Below are 25,641 nucleotides of genomic sequence, written 5' to 3' on the forward strand. Positions count from 1 at the left end.
GGCCCAAACTATAAAAACATGCTCTGGTAAATAAGTAATATTGTTAAAATCGGATTCGAACAAACGCAATACCTAGAAATGTAAGAATGGTGAACTACAAGGATGAAATACCTTACCAACAACTCTGTCAATTTCTTCTTGCACCTTTTCTTGTATGTCAGGAAAGGCCACCATGTGTAGTATTGCACCACTCAAGGTAAATCTTGACGTATCTATACCCGCTGTAATAGATTAAATTCCAATCTGATTTAAAGTTTTATGAAGACGATATTTCACAGTTGTCCTGCTTTGGCTAACAGATTTTTGTATGGCTTATTTGCAAAGAAATTCTTAAATTAGAATTGGCATAATCAACTGTCTGTCAGAAACTAGTAATCATTTGCCGTTTGGTAGTTATATATCACCTTATGGTCATGTTAGCATTTTCTTTTAATTTCAGAAGTGGCGAGTAAAATGGAACAGTGTACCATCAGTTGCAGAGAAAGTGATGGTGTTAGCTATCTGTGCAGACCCATCCCGGTGGTTTGATTTTTTCTTGAAAACAAGGGAAAAAGCCAAAGCTTTCAAATGCACTGCTTTTATATTAATTTGCTTTCTTAGCAAGGTGGGAACCAGTTAGTCTAAAGAGACACTTTCTAAATGACATGCCGTGCTATGTGTTCTTTGCTGTGTGTTATTTTTTGACACGGAGTTTTTAAGTTCAACTTTAAAATCCAAATAAGACTAATTATGTGAAAAATAGTTGACTCTTGCGGATGAAATGATCTAAATCAAAACCAAGATCCTGTTAGAAATGGGTAGTTTTGCTTTTTACTTAAACAGGGGATGTATTTATTTTATGTCTTCCTAAATGTGACTTTCTATTTCATTTTCGTACGTTATGGCTGACTATGTAACAAACAGATTTCATGTCTTAGTTGAATGCTGATACTATTTAAAATTAGGTCTACCCATAGCCAGAACTATTTAAGTCTCGACTATACTGAACAGTAACATTATAAACACAAGACGGACCGCTGACACGCTTTGTACAGACCGTTGTTAAGATTCGCCAATGAGATCACACTATATTTTACTGTATAAAAAAACTATTTCTAATGCGCTATTTTACCTAAATAGTGTACACGCACTCCAATTCCTACCCCTAAAATACTTTACTTAAGAAAAGAAGATATATCCTAAAAGCATACACCGATTCATAATTTTAATATCGAGTATTTTTTATTGTTTTACAATAACAACATGTAATGAATCTCAAACTTTGGTAGTCACCTTTGTAATGATATGAATGAAGCATCTTTTGTAACGTTATGTGCAACCGATGTTTCGGCCTTTTCAAGAAATAGGAGATCATTTGATCAATATGCTTATGTTTGACAAGTATACATGTAATGCTATTGAAAACGAACATTACTCACACTAAAGCTGTAATGTCAGATCTCCTTAAATTTAGAACTTCACTGATTCCAAAAAATCCAGCATACATAAGAACAAACAAAGATACAATTCTGAAATCTGCCAAAGAACTGCTCTCGGAGGCAAAACGTAAAATAAGCTTTTTAATTATATATAATTTCGAAACGAGAATAATTTCACTTTATACATTGTACCAAAATTATCAGTTGCGTTTTATGAAGAGTACTATTTCATTTATGTTTCTTGTATATCTATGATATAATTAAATTGTAACTGATTTTGTTATGTATATTATTAGTTAGATGTACTTCAGTAAATTTCAATTATTAGTCCCCTACTGGTTGAAAAACCAGTTTCGGGGACTATAAGAATGTGCCTTTCCGTCCGTCCGTCCGTCCGGTCCATAACTCTTGTCATCCGTGAAGGGATTTTAATTATTATATTACTTCGCATTAATGTTCCCCATGATGAGACAATGTGTCATGCGCAAAATCCGGACCCCTAGCTTAAAGGTCAAGGTCACATTTGGAGGTCAAATGTCAACAGGGCTTTTTTTCCTGCCCAGTCAATAACTCTGCCACCAATGAAGGGATTTTATTACTACTTGGCACAAACATTCCTCATAATAAGACAATATGTCATGCACAACTTTCAGCCCCCTAGCTTAAAGGTCAATGTCACACTTGGCAGTCAAATATTAACATGGCATGAACAGGGTCTGTTTAGTTTCCGGTCCATAACTCGGTCATTCATTAAGGGATTTTAATATCACTTCGCACTAATGTCCCCCATGATGAGACAATGTGTCATGCGCAAATCCCGGACCCCTGGCTCAAAGGTCAAGGTCATAATTGGAGGTCAAATATCAATATCGCCTTTTTCCTGTCTGGTCCATAACTCATTGCCATCCATGAAAGGATTTTAATATTACTTGGCACAAATGTTGCCTATGATAAGACGACTTGTTCTGCGCAAAAATTGGACACTATCTTAAAGGTCAAGGTCACAATTGGAGGCCAAAAATCAATAGTTTTATTTTCTGTCCGGTCCATAACTCTGCCATCCATGAAGGGATTTTAATATTTCTTGGTACAAATGTTCCACATGATGAGCCGACGTGACATGTGCAAAACCCGGACCCCTAGCTCAAAGGTCAAGGTCACATTTGGAGGTCAATAGGTTTTATTTCCTGTCCGGTCCAGAACTCTGGCTTCCATTAAGGGATTTCATATAACTTGGCACAAATGTTCCCCATGATGAGACGACGTGTCATATGCAACACTCAGAACCCTAGCTTAAAGGTCATTGTCACACTTGGAGATCAAAGGTCAATGGGATTCTTTCCCTGTCCGGTCTATAACTTTGTCATGCAAAACAGGATTTAAATATTAGTTTGCACAAGTATTCCCCTGGATGAGACAATATGTCATGCGCAAAACTCGGGCCCTTCGCTGCAAGGTCAAGGTCACACTTGGAAGTCAAAGACCAAAAGGGCTTTTTGCCTGTCCAGTCTGTAACTCGACAATCCTTAAAGGGATTTTAATATTACTTGGCACAAATGTTCACCTCTATGAGATGGAGAGTCTTGCGGAAGAACCAGGTCCCAAGGTCTAAGGTCAAGGTCACACTTAGAGACCAAATGTCAGATACAACAATGACTTTGTCCGTAGCATTTCTTCTTCATGCATTGAGATTTAACTTGGCATAAATGTTCAACATCATAATACAGATTGTTATGTGCAAGAACCAGGTCCCTAGGACTGAAGTCAAGGTCACACTAAGAGGTCAACGGTCAAACTAAAGAATAACTTTGTCCGAAGCATTATTTCTTCATGCATGGAGGGATTTTGATGTAACTTGGCACAAATGTTCACCACAATGAGGCACCCTTGTTTTTAGAATTACGTCCCTTTGTTTAACCACAAATAGATTACATTGTAACTTATTTATTACTGATCATAGGGAAAAATCGAGACCAGTTTTCTGTGATACAACATGCATGTTACATCCAATATTAAGGTGTATTTTGATCAATCTCTACCTGATAAAGAGTTTCTTGTGGACTTATATTACATAGATAATTTTTAGGATTAATTTCCCTTTGTTTTTCAAACAATATTCTATTTAATGACCGTGTTCGCAAGGTAGCGCACGGAATTGAGCATGCAACTTTTAGTCTTATGAAGAGCAGTCATTTAACATTTAAATACACCAGATTCATTACTTTTGCATGAATGTCTAGGCAAGCCCTTTAAAGACTAATATAACTGGAGTAAAACTAGCTTGCAAAATCTCTAACAACTTAGGAATTTCAATGTCCATTTTTTAAACCAAATAAATTTTTACCAAAGAAAATATCGGATAGCGTCAGCACCAGGTGTTGGTCAGTTAGCGACTTCAGTTTTTCTGCACCCTCTTCTTCCATAGCCTCCATACGGGCTAAGATGAGAGTGTCTGTGAAATGACGGACGTTGTCTGAAAAAATGTATAAATGATCATAATGCATGCGAGTACGAGAAACATGAAACATTTAAAATTCAATACTTTCCAGGTCAAGTGGTATGATTGTCTAGTCCATTATTATAGAGCGAGTATGTACCAGATGCATTATTTCAGCGGTCTGACGACTTGTAATATATCAGTTTTATTTGAAAGCAAGTTAATACATTTTTTGTCAAAAGCATTCTCTTTTTCTTTGAGTTAATACTTTACTCATACCTTTATCAAATGTTTTCTCAGCCTCCTTCAGCTTGTTAGTGATATAACCATCGAGCACTTCTTTCACGAAATCTTCCACATTCTTGAATATGTTGGACTTGTAGACATATTTTAGTCCTGGAATAAAATCTTCCCATGGCCCTAAGCCGAAGTCTTTTAAAAGAGCGTCTTCCCTCTCAAGAATAAACTTCACTTCTTTATCCTCAAAGCTGTACCTATAAGTAAAAATGGGAAGAAAAAAATACAAACAAGTCGAAAGTGTGACTACTATAAGACGAACATCTAGAAACTATTAACAATTCTATATTGTTTTTATGGAGATCGTTGAACGCAGTAAATTGTTATGTAGGCATAGGCTGCGGAACAACTTTTTTGTTTCTATCTGTGCCACATATTGACCTATTTAAATAAAAATTAAACATGATTTTTAACGGTTATTGTATTTTTTTTTTTAAAAAAAGATTAAAACCGATAATTATAAATAGACATAATATATTCTTTAACACTAACAGTTAAAATAAGGTTACACTAAATTCAGATAATCAGTAAATCTCATAATTACGACAGTATACTTTGAACACATCGAAATGAGGACATTCAGATATTGCATCGCCCAGGCTGAGAAATATCTCCACTAAGTACTACAAAATTCGTGCAAATTTCTTGAAACAAAGCTGATATTCTATCAATTTACACTTGCGTGCTCGGAAAAAGACGTCTTCTAGCCCGTTAATTGGCAAGATAATTCAATCCCGCAGATGACACAACTTATTATTATTATTATTATTATTATTATTATTATTATTATTATACCAGATTGATGTAGCACCCTTTTCATGATAAACACGTTCAAAGACGCTTTACATATAGCAAACAAGCCAAACAGCGCGTGCGCGAAATTCCTCTAAAACAGGTTAACGTTAATAGTGTTCCTACTTGCATCCTAAACAGGTTATATCAACTTTCCTTAAAAATAGATTAGCGTTAATTGTGTACGACATACTTTCCTCCGAAACAAAGTCCTGTGAGTATATTTCCGACTGTAAAGGTGATATATTCTGACGGATCGAACTCTCCAGATAGTTGGTCAATCTCAGAAAAGGCTGTTTCGACTGCATCATGAACTCGATTTTGTAAAGCATCACCTTGCATGTAATGACTAGTGGATAGAAAAAGGTAAAAACTTATTTTAGAATTGTTTGTTTTTGGACGACAATGATCCAAGACCGTACAAGAAAAATGACATAAAATGTAAAATTAAGAATTATTATCCGGATATGGACGGACAGGTAAAAACTTTGACCTCAACCCCTTGGTTCGGTCATGACAAATGACATATAAGATAAAATTATGTGGCATTAACTAGATATGGACAAGAAAGAGCAGTGATGTAAGCTCTTATTCCGGATGCCGCTCGCCGGTTCTACTCCCAGTAACCAGCACAAATATAGGTACATTGTATATACTGGGTTTCAGAAACAGCCATCTGCCGAATTAATAGACTGTAAAGGCTTTTCTACATTAACTTATTATGACACCGTTTTGAAAATAACAACAAAATCCGCCGTCTATGGAAACTCACCGTAAAGCTTTCGATGCAATTTTCCTGTGAAGCTTCCATGTTGGGCCATAGTCCGCCATGGCAATGTCTTTTCCTCCGTAGGAAAATGCATCAACTTAAAGTAGAAAAAAAAAGATTTTTAGTAATGACCATTTCTCATCATATTCGAATACCTCTGTGCCGTCATTTTTCTTACAAGAGAACGGACATCCTAAAATTGTGATAGGCCATGCCTCTATGCATTACTTGGTGCGCTTCTTCCCTATGATGTTCATATAGTTACTGTAACTTTCATAGAAGACATTTGAAATAATACGGAAGTTCTTAATAACTTGGTGCCCTTCGTGTCTATGATATTCATATAGATAATCTAACTTTCGTAGAAGACATTAGCATTAAAGAGAAAGTTCTTATTTCTTGGTGCGCTTCGTGCCTATGATTTTCATAAAGTTACTCTAATTTTCAAAGCAGACATTTGAATTAATGAAAATATATACTGGAAGGTGCATGCTGCCGTCCAGCAAAATCTGTTGACTTTTTCACAAGTACTTCCATCGCAGTTTCTATTGTATTCACAATCACAGCTGGAATAGGACCTGCAAAAATTTCAAGATATAATGTTACAACGAGCATTCATTAGGTAAATGTAATGCAACTATCATTATTGAATTTATTTGTATATCGTTTTTCATTTAGAATAGATACTCTGCTGATAATCGAGTCGTGGTTGCAGTTGACCAAACGGTAGTTACCGTTTAGCCGAGTTACTACCAAAATAGTCGCACCAGATCAGCTCCTACAGCCATAGATTGATAGAATATTAAAAACGACCTCTTAACAGAATTATTTTCTTAAAGCAAAGCACACATTTATGGTTCCATTCATAAATAAAGTTCGTTAAAACATAATTAAGGACAAAATGTCCAAAAAGCCCAGTTCAGAATGCAAGGACAGTACATAGGTTTATCATTCTATAAGCTTCAAACTATAGGTATCCAGTTGCTGAACGATCAACTGGGCCTTTTTGTGATCATTTTTTTATCCCAAGTTTAACAGATCTTCCAAGAATATTATTTAAAAGACTATGTTTTTGGCCGATTACAATTTATGATCAAATGCTGTGTAAATTATTATGATTAAAGATTATACAGACAATAGTTTTAAGGTTACGTACACTAGATGTCATTATTGATGAAGTACAGTATGCAAACTTTTTCAAAGGTCTTATGTTATTTATACCATATGTGATCATTGGTAACATAAACAAGCTGATTATTGATTACATGATCGTACACACATCGTGGTGTCAGAATTTAAAACAAATCAAACGTTTGCTTTATTCACCTATATGTTGCATAATCGATGTTCTTACAATGTATTTTTCATCAAATTCTGTTGAAAATCGTTGTTTTCCTAATATATTTAAAATAGAGACATTCGTCTACAATTTCTGATAAGGGTGTCCCGGTTTATAAAAAAACGGAATTCCCGTCAGAAAACATCACGTGATTTTCAAAAGTGCGCACACATACAGGTATCGAACCCTGTTGTGACGTTATTAAATAAAAAACATAAAATGAAGTCAGTACACTTAGGACGTTAGCAATGCAGTCAGTGATTTTTGCCTAGTGCGGTTACGTAATAGAAAGAGCATTGAAACTCGAGGGTAAACGATTTTTTATACTCGGGGCGTATAAATCGTTTACCCGAGAGTTTTAATGTTCTTTCTGTTTTGTATCATAGCCCATATATTATAGTTCAGTAGGCGTTCCACATTGCCATATACAGCAGTTCAGTGAGTACTTAAAATCCTTGCTTTACAAATGTGTAAAGCTCAGGTAAAATAAACCAATGCGAGCGTAGAAAATCAATAAAATGCACGTCGCTGTCTGCTGTTAGAGACACGCCCATATATGCTGGCATACTTTCCTATCCAACAGTGCGGTAACTAGCGTGCGGGTATTAAATACCTCACGCTCAGTGTATACGATTTACCTGCACCAAATTTGTTAAGAAAAACACCGAGCTATGATACAAGGCATTCTTGTATCATAGCTCGGTGTTTTTTCTTAACAAATTAGGTGCAGGTAAATCGTATACACTGCGGGCAGGGTGCGGTAACTAAAAGTGTGCGGGTATTAAATACCCACACGCTAGTTATTGCACTGTTGGATAGGAACGTATGCCAGCGTGTCAGGAACAGCAGACAGCGAAGTGTAATTTATTGATTTTCTGCTCTCGCATTGGTTTAATTTACCTGGGCTTTACACATTTGTAAAGCAAGGATTTTAAGTACTCACTGAACTGCTGTATATGGCAATGTGGAACGCCTACTGAACTACCACATATGGATGGCTACGATACAAAACAGAAAGGACATTAAAACTCTCACGTAAACGATTTATACTCGAGTTTCAATGCTCTTTCTATTACATATTATAATTGTTCGTCCTGAGTTCGATTCATAGACCCGTTAAATTTTGTGTTTATCTTTTTCTTTAATACAATTCAATGAAGACACAAAGAGTTAGTAAATCTAGTTCTAACATGTTCACAAAAAATATATGTCACAACTGACACGTAATTATGTCTAAATACACTCCACCTTTAATATGATCTAATGTTTTTTTTAATCTTTCCTGTGATATCTTCAAACCTGTACGGGTTAGTTTTATAACAATCTTACACTTCACATTAATACAAGCATTGCCCGGCCATAATTTTAGGATTTATTTATTTATAGATACTTCCAATTTAATACAAAAAAGAAACAAATAAATTAGAAACCAGAGGAAAACAAACTTACACAAGGTATGTAATGCAAACTGAAAAAAAGAGCTGTCGGAGGACAGCAACGCTCGACTATTCAACAGGCTTGTCAATTGAATGAAGGCAAAAGTCGAAAAAGGGGAATAATCTTGTAAAAATACAAAACAGGATTATGGAACCTGCACAGTGTATATCAGGTTATGACAGTGGACAAGTGTGTGAAGTTTCAACCTATTTCCATTAGTGAGTACTGAGATACCAGCTTAGATATAATACCTTAACCAAAAATTTTTAAGTCGAAAAAGAGGCATAATTTTGTAAAAATGCAAAGTAGAGTTATGGGACCTGTGCATTACATGTCAGATCATGACAGTGAACAAGTATGTGAAGTTTCAATCCATTCCCGTTAGTAGATACTGAGATACCAGCTTACATACAAAAACTTAACCAACAAATGCTAAGTGAAAAAAGGGGTATAATTTTAAAGAGAAAAAAACAAAGTAGAGTTATGGGACCTACTTAGTACATGTCAGATCATGACAGTGAATAAGTGTGTGAAGTTTTAGTCCATTCCCATTAGTGAGTACCAGCTTGCATACAAAACCTTAACTAAAAATTTCTAAGTCGAAAAAGGGGCATTATTTTGTGAAAAAGCAAAATAGAGTGATGGAACCCGCGCAATGTAAGTCAGTTTATCATAGTGAATAAGTGTGTGAAGTTTCAATCCATTCCCACAAGTGGTTACTGAGATACCAGCTTACATACAAAAACTTAACCAAATCGGGACGCCGACGCCGACGCCGACTCGGAATAGTCGAGCTAAAAAATGGGGATCAAACTCCCGACGAAAAGGTAAGATAGAAATACCGTAACCGCTCGACCAACGAGGAATCACTAACTAAATCGTAAACTTTGTGTTCTGACTTGTTTTCACTTCTAAACGCCATAATACTGTGCGCTACCTATAGTTCGGTGTTGTGGCGAGCGATGTTTTACATGTACTTTTAACGGTCCGTTATTTGGGTAGTGTTATTCGGTACGATTCAATGGTTCTTAACTAAATAAGGCAAAGTAAATCATGCTGACATCCCTGATCGGTAGACGAGTACCCTTACAGAAGCAAGCCTCTGTGGCGTACATGCTGCGTATTTGCTGTGTATATGCCGCGAACACAGTAGTACGCCAGAGGAGTACACTTTACATACACCGCATGCCGCGTACATGCCGCGTACTATTTCGAGGAGTACACAGCATGTACGCAGGAGGTCACTAGTACACTTCAAGTACGCAGCACAGACTCTGAAAATTTAAGGAGTACACTGCATGTACGCAGGAGGGACTTGTACAAGAAAATAGTACACTGCATGTACACCGCAGATACTTTGAAATTTGTGCAGTACACTTCATATACGCGGGAAAGACTTGTACAATTTCTTTTGGCATTTATACTTAGTTTTTTTTTTTATAAGTTAAAGTCTGAAGTAAACTTCATATATGCGGGAGGGACTTGTTCATTTTCTTTTGGTGTTTATACTTTGAATTTTTTTAGGTAAAAGTCTGAAGTACACTTCATGCAGGAAGGATTTGTACATTTTTTTTTTTGGAAGCAAGAACTTGATTTCCGTGTAACTTTTATCTTAATAGCATAGAATAGTTCAGATTACCGGTATTCTGAACAATGAAAATTTGCCGAACTATTTGCAATGTTCATTTGTGAAGCTTACATCTTAGTGATTTCTGAGCTGCACCTTGCATGCAGTGTAAAAATATATTCTTTTTCATTTTGAATTAATCCTGGAGCTTTCTAACTTGGATAATTGAAAAGCCTTATTTGAACTTCCTTGCATTACATTTTGTAATACATGAAATAATTACCAAGATAATGCCTCAACAGTGCCCGAATCAGAAGAATTAATAGCTCTCACTGTTATTTGAATACTCTTAAGCAAAACACCATTCTATCATGTTTTATAAAGGCTTTAATGCTCATTATGTTAACTCATTAAGGCCTCACCAAATTAAAAAGTTGCTCATCGGATTTGCCGCTCATATATTTTCAGAACGTTTTTGGCTAATTGCGCTCGCCCCATTGGAAAAAATCAATCCAAAATTTTTTGGTGCGCTACTTTTTACGGACGTAAAAGTGTATAAATGCTTATATAATTCCAGTCCTAGATTTTCTCAGATGGATTTTAATCAAAATAAATACATTCTACGCACACATCGTCTATAATAAATCATAATACTTATATTTAGTTGCATTAAAGTTGTTTCCCCTTGATGCAGTTACGCCATTTTCTTCAAATGTTTACCAAATTACATGCTACAAAAATTGGTTTATTTCATTGAAAAGTGGATGGAGAAAAGCATACTAATTTATTTGATAACATCAATCTACATTATTTTGGTAAGGGTAAGTACTTATTGATGCATGTCACTTATCTTTTTTCTGTTTTTTTCTGTCCAAATGATCAGCATTTGCATACGAAAGTTGGTGGGTAAGGAATTTACATTATCACAGCAGTTTCGCCACAAGAGTACACAGCATGTATGCAGTAGGAGTACACAGCATGTACGCCGCAGGACTCGGGCCAGGAGTACACAGTATGTACGCCGCAGGAGTACACAGCATGTACGCCGCAGGAGTACACAGCATGTACGCCGCAGGAGTACACAGCATGTACGCCGCAGGGGTAGTACACCGCAGGCTCATTTGCATGTGAAAAGTGTATGTGCCGCGTACATGCTGCGTACTATTTCCCGCATACTAAATTCCTCCAGCGTACATCCTGTGTACTATGTAGTCCACAGCATGTACGCAGCAAGTAGTACGCGGCAGAGCTCATTTGCATGTCAAAAGTGTACTACAAACGTACTATCGGTGTATGTGCGGTGTATATCCTGCGTACTATTGATTTCAGTACACATCATGTACACATCATATACGCTGTATGTACACAGCAAGAGTACGCAGCAGGCCTTTTTCTTCTGTAAGGGTATATAAATTAACCCATCAAACTACATGCTCTATTTTGATTTGCTGCCCACGTGATGATAGCGTCTAAAAATACTGTCGCGTCTCGTTCTATATTTATCAATTTTTACAAAATAAACCGTTGTAACGGTTTATAAAAGTGCAAGAGAAAAACTGCAAAAATTCGAATGTTCCCGTAATTCTGGAAACTATAAACTGGCCAACCATTATGTTTCATGTAAATATATGAAACAGTGGCGGTATTTTGCCTTTCGGTAATAAATCATTTAAAAAAAAATCACAATGTGTGGGTTAGTCGCTTTAAATGTTATATAGACCATACGTAATCAACAATAGTATTGACAAACGGAATATCGATTTAAGAAATAATATGTCCTAGATTTTGATTTGTCCTTGAATAAAAACTTTGCTTAGAGTTTAGACGCGAAGGAACTATATCACGAAGGCGCAACCTGAGTGATATAATAATACCCATCTGAACAACAAACAACGACAGTATTCACTGTTTGGGGTATATTATTTCGATTCAAACACGTTATGTAGGATTATCCTTCATGACACCCACCAAATATTTGCCTGTTTTGTGCGGGTTTCTTTTCCAGCGCATCGCTAAAACGCTTGACAATATGGCGTAATAATTATGACTAAGTCTTACAAAACATGAATTGTTGCATAATAACACACAATAATTTTGAATCTTCTTTATTTAATAAGAAAACGAATCAATGTTAGAATCAATAGTTATATAGACCGTAATTACGTTCTTGCCGATAATATAATACAAACTGATTATCGATTATATTTTCATAGGTTTAACGTTATATAGACCAAATGTGTTCAGCCATAACACAAAGACGGAAAGGTCATTTTAAGGTAATATTTATCATTTGTTACTTTCATACAGAAATAGAACTTACCTGTGCCGATAGTAATCACCGGTCCGAATTTCTTTGACCATTCAAACGCTTGTTCGTGTAGCTTAGCTTGGTCGATTTCTAAAAAAAACATGATTCAATGTATTTTATAATGACTGTAGAACGTTATACTGAAAACAAATACAAGTCATAAAGTTAAAACTAGTCGGAAAAGTAAAAACGTTGTATTAAACAATCATGTCAGGCCGATAACATTTATCACTAGCTTAAAATAATTTCACTTAATCGGACTGTTATAGTTTGCAAAAAAAAAAAATAATAATAATAAATTTCATATGGCGTACAGTATGGTCGCCACAGAATGACTACACTAGCATTCAAATATATAATTGCAATATTGCAAATTCTAAATCTTACGCAATGCATTTCCTAGGAGAGGGAGTCCAGCGGGTCCTGGTGGATACTTGTACTTCCACTTTTGTATCGCCCAATACACGATGAGCCCGGCAACCAGACCGACAATACACGTGCTCGTAACGGAACCAGGAAGCAGAAAATCCAACATGTCAATGCTTTTCTCCTTTATTTAAAGAAAAGTATAAATTTCCAAGAAAATTTTATCATTAAAAAATTTAATCAGCTTTGTTTCTATGGTTTACCAAACCATTTTTTACAAAAATTGGGAGGTGTAGATTATGGATCTTTGCGGCGTTTTATTTCGACCCTCGTGCGAGGCGTTATTTGCTTTTTTTGGCTGTGCCGATTTGGTAACAGACGTTGGGGTCCAAAAAAACTATTCACGCCCATTCGTTTCTGGTTTTTGCAGGGGAAACATGTTGTAATAAATGTTAAAAACCCAGCAAAACCGGGTTTAATGAAAACTGTCCGCCATTACAAAACCCTTTAAATTTTACTTTTTAAACCCACGGCTCTTTACCCAAAAAGTAAGTAACAAAAGACAAACAAATGTATGCTCTCTGTGGGGGTTTTATTTCATCCCTGTACGATTTTTGTAGGTTTTTGAAACCTGTCAGATGCAGAGGTTCGCGTACGAAATTTGCTAGCCTTTACTATTTGTTTTCCTTCAGTGCAATAAAGAAAAACTTTTTGTTTGTTTTTTTAAACTTTGTTCTTTCTTCTAAAAGCAAATACTTTTTATATTTCGGTTTGTTCGTTATGCTGATAATAAAAAAAATGAGGGTTCCAATGTTTGTGTTTTTTTTGTTTGAGTCTATGCATCAATGTTTAAAAAAATTTCCCTGTTTTCCTAGGGACGCTTGTCTAAAAAATATCAAAACGGGAAAACGGTCACCCATTCATATTGATTCGGCTAAAAATTTGAAAAAGGGAGAAAAGAGAATGGCAAACAAATTTCCACTGGTACCTATCGTTTACGACTATAATATCATGTTTGGGGTCAGGTAAAGTCATGATATGACATTTTGGGAAATTAAAATTTTTTTTATCACTTTTTGACCCCGGGGGGTGTTTTAAATCAAATTTTGCAGATAAATTTTCCCCTTCAATTTTTTGAAATTGATGGGAGTTGCAGGGTTTACGTCAAAAAAAAAGGTGAGCGGGAACCCTATTTTTTGGGGAAATTCCTGCCCAGGTTAACACCCCCTTTTTTCGAAATATTTTTTCTTTTTTTATCTTGACGTCACACAAAGCGCGCTCTGACTTTTATCTTTTTTTTCGCATACATTGAAAAGGGTCCCAATAAGGTGTTTAATAGCTTTTTTTGGTTTTAAAAGTAGAATATAGAATATTTAATATTTGCACGTTAAAAATAAAAACAGCGTTTTTTTTTTGTTTTTTTTTTTTTTTTTTGTAAAGTTTTGGTTTTATCGTTGCAATATGTAAACCCCTTATTTAAAAAAATGAAAAACACATAGTGTAAAAAAGCTTTGACGCCCGACGATTTTTTTTAGTATGGGGAAAAAACCGTTTTTAAAAATTGTCTTTTTTTCCATAGTGAAAAAAAAGTAGTTTTTTTTATTTTTCGACGGTAAAAAAGCAACTTTTTGATAAAAAAAAAAATTTCATTTGTGATTTCCCCGCTTTTGAATTTTAAAAAATGGTTGAATGAAAATTTTGGGATAAAACCCCTTGGGCAGAGCCTCGTTTTTTTATCATTTTATTAAAACTCGTTTAATAAATACATTATGAAGGGACACTCTTTGTAACCCTTTAATTTTTTTTGACCCAATTTTTAAATTTTCAAAAACGGGGTTTCCTGAAGACGCCTTTTTTTTCACTGCATAAGCGACAAAATTTGGGCCCCCTAAAGGGAAATTGAAGGGGCAGTATGAAACTGGGTGAAAAACTGAAATTTGGTTTCCCGGGAAAATTTTTAATGAAAATTTTTTTAAAAATTTTCAAGAAATCAGTTTAAAAACTCTTTTAAAACCCTTTTTCATCCCAGACAGGGATTGTTTGCGACCTGCGGGGACCCTGATCAGCCTGCCCCACCCGGGTGTAAAAACTCATTTGAAAATTTTTAAATTTTTACACATTTTTTCATGAATGTGTGAAAACAATTTGGAAAATAAAAAAAGGGAAAAAAAAATTTGGGAAAAAGGAAAAATCCCGTTCCAAAATTTAAACCCGTAACCTTTTTGGTCCACACAGCCTATGGGGAAATAATTGTTTTAATTGTTCCTTCTTCTCTTGAAAAGGGAACACTTATTTGGGTTTTAAATTTCCACACTTGACTGAGAAAACTGATCTCGAAAGCTTTGTCATTCAAGCGGGCCCAATCAAACTCCGGCCTTACCCCTTTAAGCTCTGACATTAGAATTCTTTTTCCTTTAAAATTAAAGGCGACTTTGGCTAAAACCGCTCTGGGTTTACACTTTACAAAAAACCGGGGGTTTGGAAAGATGTGGAAAAAAGGCCCAAAACATTTTTTTTGTCAAAAAGGGTTTTTAAAATAGGGTCGTTAACTTCGAATGTTTGTTTAATATGTGTTTTAAAAAACCCCATTGCGCCCCTCTCATTGGGGCCCAACAAATTCACGAATCAAAATCCCCGGATGCCCACATTCACGGATTTAGGGACAGATATACAAAATTACAGCGTAAATTTATTTGCCCAATAAACCACAAAGTTTGTTGTGTGCGAGGTCGAAAACTGTTAGGCTCAAATTCACTAGCCCATTAGGATCCCACCATAATCTACCCAAAAAAATGATTTACCGCTTTAAAGGGGTTTTGAAAAAAAAAAATTTTTTCGGGGAAAAAAAAGAACTGTTTAAAAATCAAACACTTCCTGAAATTCCTTTTCATGCCCAAAAGTTATTGAAGGGTTTTTATTTACATAGGTCCCTTATTTTTTATTTCTCTTTTGTCATTTTTATTTTGGTAGAAAGAGCTAGTGACGTAGTTTTTGCGCTTGCGTATATGTGTCAAGAAGGGGGGCGTGTTTTGGCAAAAAAGGGGGTGCCAAAGTAAAATTTTTTATTGAGAGAATCAAAAAGGTTGTTTTCAAAAAAGTTTTGGGTTATGTAATATGTTCGTTTATCTGATTTATGTTTTTTCCCCATTTAAAAAAAGTTTTTAAAATTTCTGAACTTTTGTTTGGGTTTTTGTTAAAGGCCCACGGGGAAAATTGGATTTTTGCGCTTGCTCTAGTAGGTTTTCTACGGGAAAATTTTGTCGCCATTTTATTTTTTATATTTTTTTTTGTAAAAGGAAATAAAAGGAAATGGAAAACGTTTTTTTGAAAAGGGAGTAGGTAGTAAATTTTATTTTTATGGAACTGTTTTTATATGTTAGTTTTTATGTTTGTTGTTGTTATCTTAAAGGGTAGGGTTTTTGAAAGGGCTTGATTTTTTTTATAGCGATGGGAAACATACCCGTGGCCCTTTTTATGTGAAGTGTTTATGGCTGGGGAAATTTTACCCCTTTTTTAATGTTAAAAAAAAGGAATGTTGTGGGAGTTATGTGTTATTAAAAAAAGGGTAAGAGTATTATTTTCAGTCATTTGTAGTGGGGAAATTTTTGGTTATAAGGTGTAAAGTGGGATATTGACCTTTTTTATGTTTTTTTAATTTATTTTTTCGTTGACAGGGCTTTTTTCCGTTATACTCCTATTTTCGGGGATTTTTACAAAAAGGGGCACGCGGGGCCCCCACACGACTTGCATTTTGGACGTCACCCTTTTTGCGTAAACAAAGAACTGTAAAAAGGTTTATCACGCAGCTTCCCCTTTAAAAATGCGCTTAAAAACAGGTAAAGAATTTAATTTTTTTTTATTAAGTTTGTTTTTCTTACCTTATTTACTATGCCCAAAAAATTTCCCTTTTTAAAATTTTCCCTAATTTTTTTATACATGTAAAGGGGAAAAAAACTTTTTTACTCTTCCACGCCCCGCGGGTTTTGCGTTGCTCCATTATTCCACGTAAATTTGGTCATCAGAATACGTTGGGTTTTAAAATTACGGGCCCGGTTTCAGGAACTCTTTTCCCTTTACAATTTTTTCATTTCACTATATTTTTTTCCCAAAATTTTGCTATTTTATCATTGTTTTGTTATTGATTTTTTTCAGTTTTTTAATTTCCAAAAAGGTGGTTTTTAAAGTACAGATATTACTTCCTACAGCTCTTTTTATTTGCTTATCGGGGCTGTGAGGGAGGAAAAAACATGTCTGTTAAAAGGGTTTAAATTTCCATTTTACAATGTACCATGCAGGGGCCGAGACGGGGTTTAATTGCTTAAGTAGATCCTGGACAGTCCGGCGGGGACCTCACCCATTGTTCAGTGAAGAGGAAGTGGATTATTTGAAAAACAATTAAATTTACATGGCGTCACTAGGTTAGGGTTTTAAACAGGAATTTGGCATAGTTTTTTTTCCCAAAACTGCTTTTCTTCTCATTTTTTAAATTCACATAGGGAAAGCAGTATTTAAAAGTGCAAAACTTCAACCCTTAAATGTATTCAAAATTAACAGGAGCTTAACTGCATAACATCAAAAAGTTTTTTATTGGGGTTTTTAAAAAGTTATCTTAATTTTTTGGTCCAGAAGTCATTTTCTAAAACTTCAAATTTTGCAGTTTCAAATCGGGAAGAGATCTAAAAGGAACCCGCCTCTTCAGGAAAAAAAAAGGTTTTCAGTGGACCCTTTAAAACGGATGGCCCGAATTAAAAACTTTAAACCAAGAGCACTTTGGAAAGGAAAAAGAGCCAAGCAACATTGAAATTTTTGTTTAATTTTTCTAAGGAAAAAATTTTCAAAACTGTACTTTTGGCCCAAAGATTTCTTTACAAACCCGAATTTTATATTTCAACTTTTAAAAAGAAGGGAAATCCCAAAAGGAAAAATCGTCCGCCCAAGGTTTTTTGCAGAAGGGTGTTTAATTTCAGTACCAGCCATCACTTTCCCCAAGATCTTCAATTTTTACTACTTTTTTTAGGTTTGTGATTCCATTATTTTACTTATTAAAATTTTTTTTTGAAATTTTCAAATTAAGTAGGGAGAGCTTAGAAAAAAAGGAGATTTTCTTTTCTATTTATTTTAATTAATTTTTTCCCAAAATTTTTTTTATCTTTAGGTTGTGGGGGGTTTTCACTTGGAAATCAAAATCCACCAAAATTTTTTTCTTTAAAAAGGAAAAGGGGATGATTTAATTTTAGTACTTGCTGAATCTACACCCCGGGGGGTTGGTGTGTAAAATGGGGCAGTTTGGTGGGGCCAATTCAGGGAAAATTCTTTTAAAAAACTTTTAATTTATATTTTCTTAATTTTTTTTCAAAAAGGGCCCGATGGGAAAACCAGGGCCCATTTTACTAATTTTTGATGGGCCCCAGGTCCCCTTTAAAAAATTTCCCGTCATAGAATGGGCCAAGCAAACAATATTTTATATTTGTAAATTCCGCCCTACTAGCAATTATTACAAACCCCCAGGGTGTTTGGGTTTCTGGGACCCCCTGCAGCGTGTTTTTAAATCAGGTGTCACAAATTTTAACGAAAAAACCGAATCTAGAATTACTCGGTACATTTTTTGTAAATTAGCATGTTTTTAGATATGCAGCTTTTTTTTTTGGGTTATCTGCAAGTTAAATTGAGATCTGCCCAAATTTTTTTTAGGGAAAAAAGGTATTTACCGTTTCAAACCCGCTGCAATTTTCTAAAGATTTCATTAGCTCCCGCAGATGTTTCACCCCACACCTTTGACCAAAAAAAAATGTCTGTTCTCCAAAAGCCTTCCCGGGGACCCAGGGACTTTTTTCTCCTGACCATGGGGTTTAAAGGGTAAGAAGCAGGAATTTGAAAGTTTTAAAAAGGAAACCCTAAAATTTCTTTTTAGCAAAATAGTATCTGGTAAATGTTTACTAAACCCGTTGTTGAGAAAAAAATCATTGAATTCTCTGAGGGTAGAAAAAGAGGAAAAAATGGGTCAACAAAAAAAGGTTAAGTGTCTTTAAAAAAAAAAGGTATCAAAAAATTTCCTAAACCTTTAAAAAGTTCAGGGAAAAAAATCCTGGGGTTCGAACCCCCGCCCGGGGCCTTCAAAAGTTGTTTTTATTTCCCTTTTGACTGTTGACTTCTCAGCACTGAAATTACTGATTCAGAAAAAAAAAGTTGTGTAGGGCATAAATTTTGGGCCCGAGGGAAAAATCAGAAATATTGTGTCACTGGTTTTTGTTTAAATGGGCCCAAAAGGGGACATTGTGGATGTGAAACACTGGACCCACTTGAAAAATTTTTTGTGTCCTCAAAGGGTTGTCAGGTTTCAAAGGGCAGTTTTGAATTTTCCCTGCCACCAAAAAAAAATTTTTAATGGGTGAAGAGTAAAATAAAGAAATGTCATTTAAAAAAAGGAAAAACCAAAAAAAAATATTGTAAAAAACCCTTGTTTTTGTTGGTTTTTCTGTTTTTATATTTGCAGGGAAAAATTTTTTTGTACTGTGGTTATGGCTTTTAAAGTGTTGGAATGTATTTTGAAATGCCCGTATATTTTAAAACCCCAAAACAATGTCAAAAGGGACGAAAATTGGTGGGTTTTCCCAAAAGGGGGGCTTTATATACATGTTGTTTTTTTTTAGGGGGAAAATTTTGCATCATTTAAAGGAAATTTTTATTTTTTATAGTTTATATATTGTTGCTGGGGGGAAATTTATTTTAAAAAGGGATGTAACTTTGTCTTTGCTTTGTTTGTTTATGAGTGGCGCATGCCAAAGACCCTTTCTATAACGAATTTTTTGGTTTGGGTTTAAAAGCTACCACGTGTTTTGTAGGGGGCCCAATCAGGGATTTATTTCTCGTGGGCAAACTGCGTAAAAATTTTGTGTATTGCGGGCATTTAAATTTTTACAGAGGCTTTGTTTTTACCAAAAACATTTTTGGTTTTCATTGGCCCCTAGGCATTGGGAAAATGAAAAAACAAAATTCAAGTAAGGAGCTTTCTTATGTATGTGAAGTTAACTTGGGGAATTAGAATACAAGGGGCCCGAAAAAAAATTTTTAAAAAAATTTATTTCCTGAAAAAGAGGGTTTTTTGGCGAAAAAAAAAAAAGAGCCCGGGGGTGAAATAAATTTTGGAAAAAAAAAGGGGAAACTCCGCAAAGGAAATTCATGTAGGGGTTAGGTGACCCAAATTTCCTACTACCTTATCCAAATACCCCCTTTTTTCCTCTTTAAACATGAGGGAAAAAACATGCTATTTACCACATTTGGGTTAGCAACCTTAATACAAAAAATATGTAAAGTCAAATAAATTTATTCCATGGGGAAAAGTAGGAATTTTTTGTGGTGAAAATTTTTCGCAAACAGGATTTTTTTTTTTTTAAAAAATCAAAAAACACAGAATTTCACAAGTTTAAATAAGTTTAAAAAGGTTCTGCTGGGAAAAAAAAAAAAATCTCAGTACCCATTTAAAAATGGTCAAAAATGGGAAAAATATTTTGGAAAATTTAGAAAAACGAAAAGGGAAACAATTTTTAAGGGGTGATAGATGCATAAATGTATAATTTTTTCCCGGGGAATAAAAACAATACAATTTCAAATTTTAATTTTTTTTTTGGGGAGGGCACAAACAATATCAACATTGGGGGTTTTGAATAGCTATTTTACCGGGATTTATCATTGATTTGGTTTCTTTTCCTTTGCAAATGATATAACGGGGGGGATTGGGATTAAAAAACGGTGTTTCCCCCTCAACCCCAAATTTTACTTTATTAAATTTGAATTTTTTTCCTTGCGTAAAGGGAAGGGTTTGGGGAAAATTTTTAAAAGTTGGGGTATGTAAATCGTTTTTTTTAATTTTTACCCCAATGAGGTCCCGATTAAAAATGCAATTTTTTCTTTGGTCAGCTTCCCCCTATCGCTAGAGTATAAAGTCCAAAAAAAACGCGATGCATGTATTCGTTTTGAGTTTTGCATTGGGATTTTTGTCATTTCATTAAGGGTGCCGCCACTGCCAAATTTAGTTCATAAATTTTAGGTTTTTAGGCCAAACATTTCTCTCTTAAAAATTGCCCCCTAAAACCTTAACAGTTTGCCAAATTTTCAACAGCTTTGAAGCTTTATGTGATTTATTTGTACATATGTCACTAGTAAAATGTTTTAGTTCCCCATTTGGAGGAAGGGTTATCCAAAAAAAAGGTTTTAAAAAATTTTTGGGGTAGTCAAAATCCTTTTTAAAAAAAAAAATTTAAAAAAGACACAAAATTTTGTTATTTTGAAAAAAACAATCTTTATACTACAAACTCTTTTTGGGAATTTTTTTTCCCCGATTGTTCATGGTTGTTGCATTTGATTTTTTTTACACAAAAATACAACCCCCTGCAAATTTTTTAATTTTGGGAAAGTTTGTGCATGAAACACTGCCCCAGGGGGAAACCAGAAAAACCACTGAAAAACACACTAACTCTTTTTGATTTTTTGGGGGTTAAAATTTGGGTTTTTTTTTTGTACTTTTTTTCACAGTTTTGTAAAATGTAAATTATGAATTTATGGGGGAACAGGTATTTGGGAAAAAAATTGGAAAAAATTGATTGTGTTTGGGTTTTTTTTTGGGATATTTTTACTGACCAGGTAAAATTTTTAACCCTAATTCCCTAAAAACTTTTTTTCTTCATGGTTTTTCTTTACAAAACGCTGGAATTATTTTTTTTTAAAAGATGAATATTATACCGAGTTTTTACTGCATGTAAAAATTTCAAAAATTTTTCATTTTTGCCAGAGAAAAAATATCAAATAAAGGCATAATTTTCAGGTGTTTAAAAGCAAAAACCTTTTTAAAGATATTTTCAAATTCATATTTTTCAACATTTTTGTGGGGAAAATTATTGATATTATTTGTTCCACTTAGCCATTGTTTATTTTTTATGAAAAAGTGCATGGAAAAAAGTTGAATTTAAAAAGGCGGCAAATTTTAAACAGCCCAAAAAAACAGCTGATTGGGCGGCTGTGTGAGGTTTTTAAAACAATTACCCTATTTCTGTTCTACCAAACCCCCAAAAAATTTGATGGTCCCCCCCGCGAAAAAAAATTTTAAAGGGTTTTTAATGCAGTAATTCCCTCCAAAATGTGTTCCCTTTGGTTTTTTTTGAAAGAAAAGTCCCTTATAAAAAGATTTCCCAATTTTTCCATTTTTCGCGCATTTGCGCTTTAAATCGGGGGGCCAAATGGGCATTATTTCCCCGTGGAATGAATTTTACATAAAAAGGATACGTTTCATGCTAAAATTTTGCATGTTTTCGGAGTTGTTTACTTGAAAACGAAAGTAGAGTGTTTATTCTGCGGACCGCTTTCTGAAATGCGGCAATATGAGGGTACCTGACTTCAGTTGACTTGCATTTCACTGCGGTTATTAATAAAACCCGGACCGGCCCGGCCCGGCCCAAACCACGGAAATAGCCGATTCCGATTGTACGGAAACCACCGGAAATTTACGGACGGAAGGCTAATATAATTACGAATGATGATACCGTCATCTTAATGAAGGCAAATTTATGTATATTTTATTTTATTATTACAAAAGTAGAAGCAAAGTATCTAATATTGATGATACGTATGTTTGATGAAGTATTGCACTTGACATAAGCAAAGACCTAAAATAACAAGATATTTGAATCACATTCAATCAAAGAAGTAATACGTTCGGCAGTCGGTACCGTACAGACACGAGATAGCAGTTTGCAGGATACTTTCACTCAACAGAACTGGACAGGCTAGTTAATGGTGCGTCGTTATGTCACACCTAACGATGTGACACTAGGTTGTGTAGTACGGCGAAAGGGTCTATACTGTGCACTGGAAGTATTTATAAAATTTGGTTGCCCGACCAAGATAGCGTTTTAGCATATAAGTATTAATATAAAAATATATTGCCTTAGGGAACATATGAATATAAACACACTGATTTTAAGGTTGTCAAAGATTTGCATTGATAAGTACACATTTTGCGAAAATTAATTAGAAATGTAAGTTTATGAAATTATTATTATACTCCTTTTGCCTATCTCGGACCAAGATAGATCGAAAATAGATGAACTTCGAAGCTATGCGCTGTTTTCATACTTGCCATTTGTTTCAGGTTGTTGAAGTATTCAAATTGGAATATAAAACTATAAATTATATCAAAAGCTAAAAAAATAGTCCACTTTTTACATTTTTTCATATTAAAAGGAGACAATTACAAAATTTCATAAAAAGTATCAAAGTAAACATTTCCAGAAGAGGTATAACTCTATGTAATAGGTCTTTGTTCCTGAAAAACAAGAATACTGAAAAAAATATCATAAAATGTTGCTCAAATGATAAATCATATGATTTAGCTTTAAACAAAACCGGGTGATATGTATGGAGATGATACCCGTTTTTGTTTTGTTTTAGATTATTTAATTTTTGATTTCTTTCTTTTATATTTGAAATAATACTAGCATATCTTTTTAACACAGAATTAAAAAGAAAACCCGGTCTGGTCGGACTACGAACTATTTCAGCCTATGCTTATACAACTATTCACATAATGTTAACTTTTTTGTTTTTAAAATGAACATTTTAAAGCATGGATTACAAATGTGTGCAATTCAAATGTTAAAGTATTATACCCCACACAATGTCCAATGCAATTTTCCCATTAGTTTAACTTGAATAAAATAATCTTATTTACAAGCGTTTTTATATCTCGTGCGCAAAATCGTTATTTTCAATTTCTGCGCATGTGATATTATACAATAATTGCCTTTTGGTGAGGTCGATATGAGCCGCGCCATGAGAAAACCAACATCCGCGCAGTCTGGTCAGGATCCATGCTGTTTGCTAACGGTTTCTCTAATCGCAATAGACAATGTTGGTTTTCTCATGGCGTGGCTCATATGTGGATTTATCGGCCTGATAAAAGCAATATCAACCTCGGGCGAATTTATCGACTTGATATCGCTTTAACAGGTCGATAAATCCACATATCTACCACACATAAAAGGCGACAATTGTTTTATTATTAAATCCAGCCTACTCATAAGTATAAACATTAGATACAAATGTCTGCAGCCTTAGGTCATCTTTCGTGGGTAATTGTATACGACGTCGCATTGTTTTAACGTAATAACGTGTGGACGTCACAGCTGGAGGTCAATACGTGTTTGGCTCCGCCTTCGAGAAAATACGACTTTTTATCGTTGAACATGTGACTACATCTAGAACAATGGAAAGGACTATAAATATAGATTTAATGATAAAAAACAATAATTTCATATCACATGCGCAACAACGCTATTTTGTTTTTCTGCGCATGTGATATTACATTTTCATGTCTCCCTATGTGAAATCAATACTTTCGTACTGATTAAAATACGATGCGCTTATTTATACATAGGATTAAATTACTTTATCTTGTGTTCATACATGTGTGAACCCGGCCTATTTTTCTTTTCTGCTTTTGAATGATTTGTTCTACATGCAACATTTTGAAAACAATTTTTAATCAGATATTAAACTGAAACTATCACCATCAGATTGGAAATTAACTAACTACTAAATACTAAGAAAATTAGTGCTCTCATTATATGCTCCGTACTTATTGCCGTTTTTCGAATGTTACTGCTGCTGATTTTGTTGAAGTATGCCCATAAATACAGCGTTATGTAACCTCAAGACTATATCTATCGAAAAGTATTTTTATACAGCAAAGTCGCGACAATTTCTAAGTGCTTACTAGTAAAGTCTCCTTAATTCTGTTTTACATTATTTGGTAAGTAATAACTTTTTTAATGTTGAATAAATAATTTCATTAATTTATCGGTTGAATAAAATAAATAATGTATTCCTGAGAGGGTGGTCCCTCGAAATAACTCTATCCGTGACTAATATTTTTCAAGGCGACAATTGTAAGTTACTGTAGAGAAAGAGTTTAGTATTTAAAATGTAAATGTATAATAAAATGTCGACGAAAATGGGCTTAAAATCCTAAAAGGTCACAACAGGAAATAATTCTTCCCGGCTAATTCTGACTTTTAAGTTGGTCGGGACTTTGATATGCACAGTCAAAATTTTCCTAGCACCGCAGCATGAAAATGAACCTGGTAGTCATTTTATAATTTTATTTCATCCAAAAACATTTCAGGAACATTTTCAGAAAATAAAAGATACATACTGAGTGGCGAACGATCAGTAAAATGTTTAATAAGAAGTACTATATTATGTTTTTCATTACGCCGCTTTTGTGTGTAACATGTATTCAGGTATTGGAAAGAAATCGAAAATGGCTAACAAAATAAGAATATAATTAAAATGATATTTATGCTGTTGTAAACTTTTTTTTGGTGATTAACTTATTTTTCCCTTAGATACAAGCATCTGTATGTAAAAATTGAGTGTGCAATAGCTGCGCGTGAAAATAGGGTAAGAGAAAATTAAGACAATACCGCGAAATCGAAGAAGGAGACCCCTGTTTATTTTTCGCTCATATTACAATTCATTTTTTTTTATCATAATTGTATTTGTGAAAAAGAACACACTACTTAGTCATTCCGTTTGAAAACATATAGGTTTCAATGGGCCTGTTATACCAAATGAAACATAATTACTTTTTGGATATAATGGACAACCCAAAAAATAAATTAATCTCCGTAAAAACAGAAACGTCACAACTATATATATTTAGGGTTGACTGCGTAAATGTGATTTCTCTACGCGATTTGCGTAAGAAGTACGAATTTTATCTTATCAATACAATGTAATATCGGGTGAAGATCAACTTTTACTATTATTTAAACAAGTTATGAAGGATGCAATTTGTTTTTGGAAAATCCCGCTCATTACACTTTCTTTACCGTAAAGTTGAAAAAAAAATTGTAAGG

At 34.3% G+C, this 25,641-nt stretch overlaps 1 protein-coding gene across 2 annotated transcripts in view; it reads right to left on the reverse strand.

Moving 5' to 3' along the window:
* LOC128558561 (steroid 17-alpha-hydroxylase/17,20 lyase-like) overlaps positions 1 to 25,641 on the reverse strand; it is a 41,173-nt gene that overhangs the window by 2,237 nt on the left and 13,295 nt on the right. Inside the window, exons 1-9 of one of the 2 annotated variants that reach the window (XM_053548227.1) lie at positions 16,609 to 16,633; positions 12,752 to 12,914; positions 12,377 to 12,454; positions 6,193 to 6,291; positions 5,717 to 5,810; positions 5,138 to 5,293; positions 4,135 to 4,349; positions 3,763 to 3,891; positions 117 to 221 (exon numbers count right to left, since the gene is read on the reverse strand). In XM_053548227.1, coding sequence (XP_053404202.1) covers positions 117 to 221; positions 3,763 to 3,891; positions 4,135 to 4,349; positions 5,138 to 5,293; positions 5,717 to 5,810; positions 6,193 to 6,291; positions 12,377 to 12,454; positions 12,752 to 12,899 — 1,024 coding nt within the window. In that variant the 5' untranslated portion in view covers positions 12,900 to 12,914; positions 16,609 to 16,633. Of the gene's footprint in view, positions 1 to 116; positions 222 to 3,762; positions 3,892 to 4,134; positions 4,350 to 5,137; positions 5,294 to 5,716; positions 5,811 to 6,192; positions 6,292 to 12,376; positions 12,455 to 12,751; positions 12,915 to 16,608; positions 16,634 to 25,641 lie in introns of those variants that run through there. The other variant, XM_053548226.1, reaches the window with a different exon arrangement.

The sequence above is a fragment of the Mercenaria mercenaria genome, chromosome 7 (assembly GCF_021730395.1).
Source record: "Mercenaria mercenaria strain notata chromosome 7, MADL_Memer_1, whole genome shotgun sequence".
Classification (NCBI taxonomy): Eukaryota; Metazoa; Mollusca; class Bivalvia; order Venerida; family Veneridae; genus Mercenaria; species Mercenaria mercenaria.